The sequence below is a fragment of the Buceros rhinoceros genome, unplaced genomic scaffold, assembly GCF_000710305.1.
Source record: "Buceros rhinoceros silvestris isolate BGI_N320 unplaced genomic scaffold, ASM71030v1 scaffold6599, whole genome shotgun sequence".
Lineage (NCBI taxonomy): Eukaryota > Metazoa > Chordata > Aves > Bucerotiformes > Bucerotidae > Buceros > Buceros rhinoceros.
Window position 1 is genome coordinate 81,550 of NW_010433224.1, and position 9,902 is coordinate 91,451.

Consider the following 9,902-nt stretch of genomic DNA (forward strand, 5'->3'; position numbering starts at 1 on the left):
CACCAGGCCCCCCATGCCCTCCCCTGGGGGCATGGCCAACAGCGGCAGCGGGGGCAGCTGCGGCACCAGTGGCACCAGACCCTTTCCCAGCGCCCCCATAAACTCTATGCAGGGGCTGACCGAAGGTCCCAGCACGCCGGTGGGCTACTCCACGCCACCCCCCGTGCTGAGGCAGCTCAGCTCACAGAGCTCGCCTGGCCGCCTCGCCATGCAGCCCATGAAAGCAGAGTCCAAGGACAGCAAAGAGATCGCCTCCATCCTAAGCGAGATGATCCAGTCGGACGGTGCCTCGGGGGACAGCAAACCACTGGACTCAGGCATGCTACACACTGGCGACAGGCTCTCGGAGGGGGACAGCAAGTGCTCTCAAGCCACCAGCCATAAGCTGGTCCAGCTCCTGGCCACCACGGCAGAGCAGCAGCTTCGACATGCCGATGCGGACACGAGCTGCAAAGATTCGTTAGCTTGCGCAGGCACCACTGGCACCTTGGCCTCTGGCAACCCTCCCAGCAGCACCTGCCCTTCCTCCCACAGCTCCCTGACCGAGCGGCACAAGATCTTGCACAGACTCCTACAGGAGGGCAGCCCTTCTGATATCACCACCTTGGGCATGGAGCATGAGAAGAAGGAGAGCACATCGAACCCCACCACCACCCCCACAGCTCAAAGCCAGCTGCCAGGAGCCCCGGACGTCAAACTGGAGCCAGACGCACTGAAGAAAAAAGATGTCAAGGATCACCAGCTCCTGCGGTATCTGCTGGACAAGGATGAGAAGGAGCTTGCTGCAGCCCCGGCACTGAGCCTGGATGATGTGAAGGTAAAGGTGGAGAAGACGGAGCAGATGGAGCCCTGTAACACGGCCCCGGTGCCACTTGCGAAACCTCCTGCCACAGAGGAGGTCAAGCTGGAGACGCAGGGCCAGGTGAGTTGACCCGTCTGCGTCCGTGCTGGTGGGATGCTCTCAACAAGTTGTGTTTCAGGGGCAGGTGCCCCCAGACCTGCTGGTGTGCCCCTTTCACAGCAAGGTGGTGGGGCGGGGGGAAGTGTGGGGAGATGTCCTGTGGCTGCTGCAACCTTCTGCGCTGGTGCCACCTTTCCCAGCACTGGTGCCACCTTCTCTAGCGTTGGTGCTCCCTTCTCCAGCACCAGCACTATCCCCTTTTGTCCAGATGCTTCACGTTCTGGCAGCTCAAATCTTCAGGGCAGTTGTGGGAAAGGAAGGAAGAAGCCTTACCGAAATGCACAAAAATAAGGAAGAAATCTGGCACATCACTGCGGGTGGTGGGCTTAAGTAAGTGAGGACAAGACCACGAGCATGTTGCTGTGCAGAAAGGTTCTTAATTCTGCATCTCAGGGCACATTCAGGGCTCATGGCCCAGGGAATTTGCAATCCCTTGGCCTCTTGTTGGCCAAGCTTAGCAATTATACAGGCCTTTTAGTTCTCCTAAAAGCATTATTAAAGGGAATGATCTGGTGACAGATCTCGGCAGCAGAGATTTGGGTGTATAAATATTCATTACGCACAGCTATGAATAGAAGAGATTTCTGACTTCTGAAAGCCAGGGGAGATGGTAACATGGATAAAGCCGCTTAATCCTTTTTAAGCAAAGAGAGGAGAGCGGCTGACATGAAGAGCAGGGCGGAGCAACTGCGGCAGACAAGGCTGTAGGCGCTGGGAGGTACAGGACGAGTAACTGAGTGCTCGGGGAGCCACGGCGACAAAAGCACAATAAGGCTTCTGCCTTAATAAGGTTAAAGGTTTGGGAGTCACAGTCCGTTATCAGGTAGGTGAGTGGGAATAGAGCTCCTTAGCTCTTTCTTGGATCGTCATCTGTAATCATCTCCATCTGAGATCCATCATCAACCTGACAGGAGGTTGGAGCAAGGCAGGGCTTGGTCTCTTCTCCCCAGGAATACGCACCAGGACCAGAGGAACCAGCCTGAGGTTGTTCCAGGGAAGGCTGAGGTTGTCCCTGAGGAACAAATCCTTCCCCATTGGGGTAAGGATGACACAAGGCAAGACATGCTGATTTTGGGAGGCACATGGGAGCTTTCAGGTGGGCAGTGAACCTGCTGTAGAGCTAGATGCCACCCATAATGCTCCAGTGAAGTCACAGCACCCTCCCAGTAGATGAAGCACTGGCCCAGGTTGCCCCAAGAGGTGGGAGAAGCCCCATCCCTGGAACTGTTCCAGGTCAGGTTGGCCCTTGGGGTCACGCGGACGCTGCTCCAGTTGCAGATGTCCCTGCTCCCTGCAGGGGGTTGGACTGGGTGAGCCTTGAAGGTCCCTTCCAAACCAGTCCCTGGTTCAGTGATACTGTGAGATGCACGAGCTCTGTACGGAGCTGCTCCAGCTTGGTCTCCTGGAGCTGGCAGCCTGCCGGGAGCACGGCTCTAGCCAAAATGAGGCAAAATGCTGGGGCATGGCGGAGCTTTGCCTGCCTGGTCTCCCGGACGTTCCCATGCAGGATTCACTCACCAGCTGTGGATGCTGGCAGGCTCTTTGCTGAGCATCAGTGATGATTCCAGGTACTCCAGCCTTTGGAGAGGACAGAAGGCCCTGGTCATTAAATGAGGCTGTGCGTGCTAATTGTGCTCTGCTCGCAAACAGCACCCAGCCCTCGGAGGACTTGAGCCTCATGTGTTTACAACCCCCTTTCCTGCTCGACTGGAAGCAGAGGAGCATTTTTTAGGCTTCTTTGTGGCTTTTTGGTTCCAAGTATCCCTCCCAGGCAGCTGGAGAACATCAGGATTGTGTGTTGGACTGCACCAAGCGCTTCCAAAGAGTTAATAAATGGAGAGAGTTTGCGGCGTCTTAAAGTGCGTTTTGTGAGGAGGGAACAACCCTGGCCTCAGCTGCTCAGCAGCTCGGGACGGAGTCTGGTTTCCACCCGTTTTCTGTTCCAGGCTGCTTTGGTGCTCCTGGGGAGGTGGAGCTGCCGTTTCCAATAACGTCTCACACTTGCTAGATTTTTATTTTCCCGTGTGGTCATTTGAAGAGTACAAATGTTAATTAGGAGCAACATTAATTGCGGGACTGGCTCTGCTGCTGACCTTCAGTCATGAAGAAATTATTTCCTTTCCAGATTTATCCTGTGGAAGCACCTCGGGTTTGCCTGGAACCACTTGTTCGTGGCGTGAGAATCAAAAGTACTGGGGTAGGGCTTGGGAAGGAGCTAACAGGAATTACAGGAGTTTAAAATAAAAAAGGAAGAAATAAAAAGAATAAGGAAGGGTTTGGAAGGGCTTTTCATCCTTGTGCTTCAAGGCATGAGCTGAACTTCAGCTGTGTAAAAAGGCAGCTTTTCTTCAGGTCAGGTTGTCCTATCTGCCTGTGAGCAGGACGCTGGAGAGCGCATCGTGGATGCCTCACCACTGGAAGTCTTCAAAGCCAGGCTGGACGGGGCTTTGGGCAACCTGGTGTAAGGGAAGATGTCTCTGGTTTGCTGGGTGGGTACAATCCAGAAGCACCTCTGACCTCCTCAACCAGCTGATTTCACTTCAGCATGAAGTGTCCTACAAGCTGGCTGTGAGGGGTGACAGGTGGAGGTGAGATGCTGTGCCATGGTTTGCCTTTTGGGTGGCTTTGGGTTTGGAACCTTGTTTCTGCTGGGAGCTGGAGGTTTGGGGAAGAAGCAGCTGTTCAGAAGTATTCAGGCCCTCTAAGCCTCCATCCCTCGCGCTGTGGGTTTTCTTGCCCACCTGGGGACAGAAATGGGTTGTGGAGATTTGAGCCTTCTCTGAGCAAGACTGATCCCAGCCCTCCAGCACCATGGGTGTTCTACACATGGAGGAGAAATAAAACACCCATTAAAGTGGGCACAGATCCCAGGTGCAAGTTCAGGTGCTCCAAAAACGACTGAGAAGCTCCCTGCTCCCACCACGTGTCCTTCATTCCCACCTCTCCATCCTCCAATCTCTTCACGTACCTAACGAGCAACACAAAGAACTTTGCTGCTCCCGTTCTATCTCCGCTTAACATCTAGTTTAGATGCCTGCAGCTGCCTCTGTGCCCTTCTTCTCCCTCTGCCTCCAAAACAAAGAGGAGGTGGAGGTGAGGAGATGTGTTTGAACCGTATCATGGATGTCTCCCATTTGCTTCAGTCCTCTTTGTTTTACAAACTTGAGCTTTTAAGTAATTCTGCTTGCTTGGGGATTACTTGGAAGAGTCGAGATGTGAAAACTGCTGCTGCAGGGGTTGAATTTGCTGTAGTTTATTCTCTCTGTGCGCCTGGTGGTAGGAGGATGTTCTGCTTCTCAGAGCTCTGGGCTTGGGATTTGGCCGAAAAGATAGGGTAGAAAAGAAATAGGGAGAAATTTCCTGTAATTTCTGCTGGGACAAAGCTTGGTCAGAGGTCTTGAACGCTGCTGGGTCAGCCAGAGAAGTGCAGCAGCATCATGGGGTGCCCAAATGAGCAGCCTCCCAGTGATTTGTCACCGGTGAAGCCTCTCGTCACAGCCAGGATCCCAATTTCTGCCGGATTTCTCCATCTTCTCCAGGCTGGAGCATCATTCTCTCCATCAAACACAGATCTTCCCTCGCACTCCCAAGCTGTGTATTAATTACCCAACGTTAACAGCCCAGGTGCCGAGGGGCGGCTCTTCTGGAAGCAAGACACGTCCTTCGAGTTTAAAGCGTTTAGTTTCCCTTGAGATATTTTTTCTTTTTAGCCAAAGCTCATTTATCTCAGCCCCTTTCATCCCAACCTGCTGCTTTACAGTGCCGCTGCGACAGCCACTGGGGCAAATCCCTTTTCCAGTGACTTCCCCATTTATTTGAGTCCCCGGGCTACACATCTATTCTTTCCGCCAGCCACTGGTGCAAATCCCTTTTCCAGTGACTTCCCCATTTATTTGAGTCCCCGGGCTACACATCTATTCTTCCCCTCTGAGCGTGATGAGAGCTGGAAAAGCTGGATGATGTTTTACTACCCCACTGAGGGTAATTACACACCCGAGGCCAGCGTTGCTTTTGGACACTTGTTCCAGAGAGTCACTTCTGTTCCTTAGATAAGACCATTTCTTTATTATTACCATTTCAGCGTAAGCATGTGTATATTAACAAAGCAAATTATCTCCCATTTTCCATAGCTGGGGGTTACAGATCCCATTAATAATTATGCTAATTGCAACGTGAGCATCTCAAAGCTGTTGCTGAGGACCAGGCTCCGGGGTGGGGACAGTCCTTGTTCCCCTGGGGTTTGTGTCTGGCCAGGCAGAGGGATGTGGGGCTGGTTCTCTGTCCACACGAGATGCGTGGCGGGAGCAGCATGGTGGGGAGATGCTGTGTTTGGGCTGAATCACCCACTTGTGAGTTGTGGTTTTTTTCCCTTCCTTAGTTTGCTGCAGAACTGGAGCAACTGGACCAGCTCCTGCCCTCGCTGGAGAAAGCGGCTCAGCTGCCTGGCTTGTGCGGCCCGGAGAGAAACGAGAGCAGTGTGGCCAGCATGGCCGTCAAACCGGATATGCTGACAGCCCCCCTGCAGCCCAGCGCCACTGCCAGAGCCCCCACAGGACTCAACCGTACGTGTCCGCCCTCAGGGAAAGCCAGCACTGGACCCCAAACAGGGTCCCTCCTGGGGGGGAGGGCAGGTTCTCCTCCATCAGGACCTCTCTCTTAGGCAACAACAACAAAAAGACATGATTTTTCTCCAAAGTGAGCAGTTTTACCGAAGATAAAATCAGATTTCTCTCCTGAAGGAGCCTGCAGGCAAATAATAAACCCAGGGTGTTACGTAGCAAAAGTGTACGAGGACCCCATGGCCGGGGGCTCAGGCTGGGGCTCCTCGGGGTGGGCTTCTCCTGGCTGGGCGGTGGCAGAGGCATCACTTTTCCCAGCAAACCGCCCGCACCCCAGCAAGGTTTTACGAATCGCAGCATAAATGTGCCCAAATGACTGCACCCAGCAGCTTGTGCCATCGCCATTGCCGTGATGGACATGGCTGTGCCAGCCCCAGGCCCCACAGCATGACAGGTGCTCGCCTGTCCCCTTCAGTGCCACAGCATCGCTGGGGCCGCTCCTGGCCCCATGAGGCTTTTCCTGTCCCACGCTTGGATTTTTCATGGATATAATTATCTGTCGCATCCCTCGTATCACTGCCACTGCAAATCACGGTGCGTCTGAAAAGCCGAAGCGCAGCTTTCAGAGCAGAGGTGAGGAATAGCGAGCAGCAGGACAAGACCCAGTATAAACCAGTTAGCTGCTAATCCACGTCCTGTGCAGGGAGGGATAATAGCTCTGTTACTTCTTCAGCACGTGGAGATGAGGAGGTTTTGGGACCCAGCCCAACAAGAGGAGGCTCTGGCAGGCAGGGCCGGGATATTTTCAGATGACTCGGGTTGCACAGGCAGAGCCTTTCGAAGGGTGGGAGCATCGTAGCAGGAGAAGCAACACCCTGGTATGAGCATGGACAAAACAGTGCTGTGAAGTGGGGTGGAGCCCACCTGAGAGGCTGGCTTTGCAGCGGGCTCTTAGGGGGGACCCTCCGAGGGCAGCGCAGCATCACACTGCCAAGGAGTGGCTTGTAGATCTCTAACCCCCCCCAAAAAAAACCCCGTGAGCTGCAGACAGGCTGTGGAGCAAAGTGCTGCAGGCTGAACTGTCATCCTGGCTGCGATAAATTGTAAAGGAAGGGTTTGAGGTGTCATGAATTGGAGTATCTGCCAACAGAGAGGTACAGGCGAAGAGAGGGATGCTGGAAGGATGACAGGTGACTGCCACGTTGTGCCTGGAGGCGTGGCTGTGCCTCCACTCCATCGGGGAAATGCCTGTGGGGTCAAGAGGAGCTGTCAGCCCTGTAGCTGTAGCCACAGGCGATTCACCCATCGCCTCCAAGCTCAATTCGTGGCTCCAGCCTTATAGTTCCTCACCCAGGACCCTCCTGGCCCTGGGGCCGAGGTGGTTGGTACCTTCAATAGCAGGAACACTTGTAGTGTTCCAACATAATTAGCAGCGGGGCTTACGGCCTCCGGAGGTCAGGGAGTCCTGCGCCTGAGCGGGGAGGAGGACGAGCGCGTTTGCAGCAGGGGCTGCAGTGTGAGGGCTTTGAATGCCAGCTGCTGCCCTCCTGGGCAACAGCATCTACAATACCAGCAACCGCCAAAGAGACCCATCGCCAGCCTCGCCGGAGGCGCTGCTGTCAGGTTAAACTCATGGTGGGCATCAGCAGGGCCCCCCCGGGCCCGTCCCTGAGGATTTAGAGGTGCTGCTGGCTCTGACGTGTTCTTCAGTTCAACGTGAGCCTTCAAGACGTGCTCCCTGATGGCAAACTGCAGCTGAACTAGCAAGCACTTACCTAAGAAAAAATGGGAGTAACATGAGCCTGAGGACATTGTTTGAATGGATTCAGAGCCAGTGGGCGACAGATGAGAGCGAGCTGCACGGGCAGGAAGGCAGCACGGGCAGCGTCGCTGCTGAGGCTCTCCTTGAGCTGCCAGGCATGAGGGGGACACAGGGTCACCTGGAGGGAGCAGAGCCTGGGCCATGTGGCTACAGGGAGCGAGGAAGCTGCGTGTCAGCTTCTAAACTCCCCTGGTCGTGATACCCTCATTTTAGCAGCACTCAAACCTCGCCATAGACTTCAGATCGATGCATCCCCCATCCTTCCTGTCCCTCTTACAGCCAGGAGATTATTTTTAGTTTTTATGACCATCTAATCATTCTAAGCTCTGACTTGTGGAGATCTGACTTGTACTTTTTTTCTTTTTTTTTATTTAATAACGTCATGGATCTCCAGCGATGAGCAGCGGGCAGGGCGTGCAGGCTGGGCGGACCCCGTTTGAGTTCTGCGACCCCCTGGAGCCAGGGCAGATGAGGCCAGTTCCTTGTCCTGCAAGCAACGGCAGCAGCCCGCACGCCCGCGGGCCATCCCAGCAGGGCAGGGGCACGGTGACTGCGCCAAACCCCTTCCCACCTGACACAGGTACGTACAGCCACAACCAGACGCTCCTCCCCACCCTTTCCAGCTTATGTTGGCAGTGGTCAAGGTTTCATTTCCATGAGACCCAGAGCACGGGTCGGTGCGGGGGTGGTGGGAAAAGCTGCAGAAGCAACAGTCTGACCTCCCCCTGCTGATACCACCAACAGCAAAACACCGCAGACCTCGTGTGGGCCACTTAGCAGCCTGGGCTGTGGATGCTGCTCCTCTGCCCGCTTCTGCTTCCCTCGATGCATCAAGTGGTGCTAAACATGAGCTGGAAGAGGGACCTCACTTGCCGCCATCGAGTCACAGGCTGTTTTGGGTGGGAAGGGACCTTCCAAGCTCACCCAGTCCAACCCCCTGCAGGGAGCAGGGACATCTGCAACTAGAGCAGGTTGAGCAGAGCCCCAACACCCAACCTGACCTCCAGTGCTGCCAGGGATGGGGCTTCTCACACCTCTCGGGGCAGCCTGGGCCAGGATCTCACCACCCTCAGCAGAAACAATTTCTCCCTTCCCTCTCATCTCAATCTCCCTCTCCCAGTGTCACCCACCACCCCTTGTCCTGTCCCAACAGCCCCTGCTCAAAAGCCCCTCCCCAGCTTTCTCAGAGGCCCCTTGAAGCACTCAAAGGCTGCACTAAGGTCTCCCTGGAGCCTTCTCTGCTGCAGGCTGAACACCCCCAGCTCTCTCCCCTGTCCTCCCAGCAGAGGGGTTCCAGCCCCAGATCAGGTCTGGCTGCATCTGGGACAGTCACCCCCACCTCAGTAAATGATTCTGTGCTTGGGAAAAATCCACAGTCTTCAGCATCAATGAGCCTGGGGAGTGGTTTGGGGCGAGTCGAGGAAGGTTTGGGGAAGGGCTGCACCGTGACTGCACCACGAGTCTCCCCGGCCCAGCTGGAGCTGCCACTGGCACCACCAGGATCCTCCTTTGCCAAGAAACCTTAAGGCTGATCATACAAAAATTTGAGGAATAGGGAGAGCTGGGCTGGACCGCCATGCCGATGCAGGCAGTGGGATATTGAGCATCCCTGAGCTGGACCTTCCTCCCTTCCCTCCTCTCAGGGCTCTTATTTTTGGTTTTTTGAAACAAACAAACCCACAGTCCAGGTGGCCTGTGACACTGGCTGCTCCTTATGACAACAGGGAAGGCACCAGGCACCGGGAAACCACAGACGTTTTCAAGGAAATAACGTATTTTGTTGGGAAGACACTCAGCACAGCTGAGCTTGGGTAAAAGAAGGAAGATTTTTATCTTGAGCAACCGCCTTCATCAGCATTTCTCATAGAGACTCGGGGAGGTTTCATGTAGGGCAGCCACTGATAGCCCATCCCAGTGCCACCCCATCCAGAAATGTGCTTCTCCTTCTGGTTTCCACCTCCCTGGATCTCCACAGGCAAGGCGAGCTGCCGCTTGATCTTCAATCCCAGTTCCTATTTCAAATGGGATGACGTCAAGTCTCCCGCCTCATAAATCTCACCGTCCTGGGCTTGGGCTCCAAGTTCTGCCACAACTTAATTTAATTGCATTGGCTCCTTTCCCAGCGCAAATGAACTTTTCCCCAGAAGAGAGGCAGAAGATGCTAATGGGTGCGAGCTACTTTTTAAGCTAAAATCTCTGGTAGTAACAACTTACCTTTGAGAAGAAACCTTCTAACTTGACTAAATTTGGAAAATCGTGCTAGAAATGTGCTGAGAAGGGGAAGTTTTTAATAGCATTTGCACATGGCAAGTACACGGGGATACATGGATCTGCTGCGCGTGCACGATCTGGCTGGATTCTGACCCAGAAACTCGTGTTTGTAATTAACGGTTGGTTCATTGGTAACTTTGGGTTGAGAAGAACCCTACCTGGTGAATCTCTGCATCCCTTTCAGGGATGTTTTAGGACACCATTGGCATCCCCTTGCTCTGAGCTTGCCCTGTTCCCCCTGGCAAGTTCCCCCCCGAGTCCTGTCCATGCACTAACCTTTCCTCCCCGC

General features: G+C 54.4%; 1 protein-coding gene across 1 annotated transcript in view; it reads left to right on the forward strand.

Moving 5' to 3' along the window:
• Nucleotides 1-9,902, forward strand: part of NCOA1 (nuclear receptor coactivator 1) — a gene marked incomplete at its 3' end in the record, with an annotated part of 55,542 nt that overhangs the window by 37,451 nt on the left and 8,189 nt on the right. Inside the window, exons 10-13 of the mRNA XM_010144033.1 lie at nucleotides 37-922; nucleotides 5,340-5,523; nucleotides 7,737-7,922; nucleotides 9,318-9,378. Coding sequence (XP_010142335.1) covers nucleotides 37-922; nucleotides 5,340-5,523; nucleotides 7,737-7,922; nucleotides 9,318-9,378 — 1,317 coding nt within the window. The remainder of the gene's footprint in view (nucleotides 1-36; nucleotides 923-5,339; nucleotides 5,524-7,736; nucleotides 7,923-9,317; nucleotides 9,379-9,902) is intronic.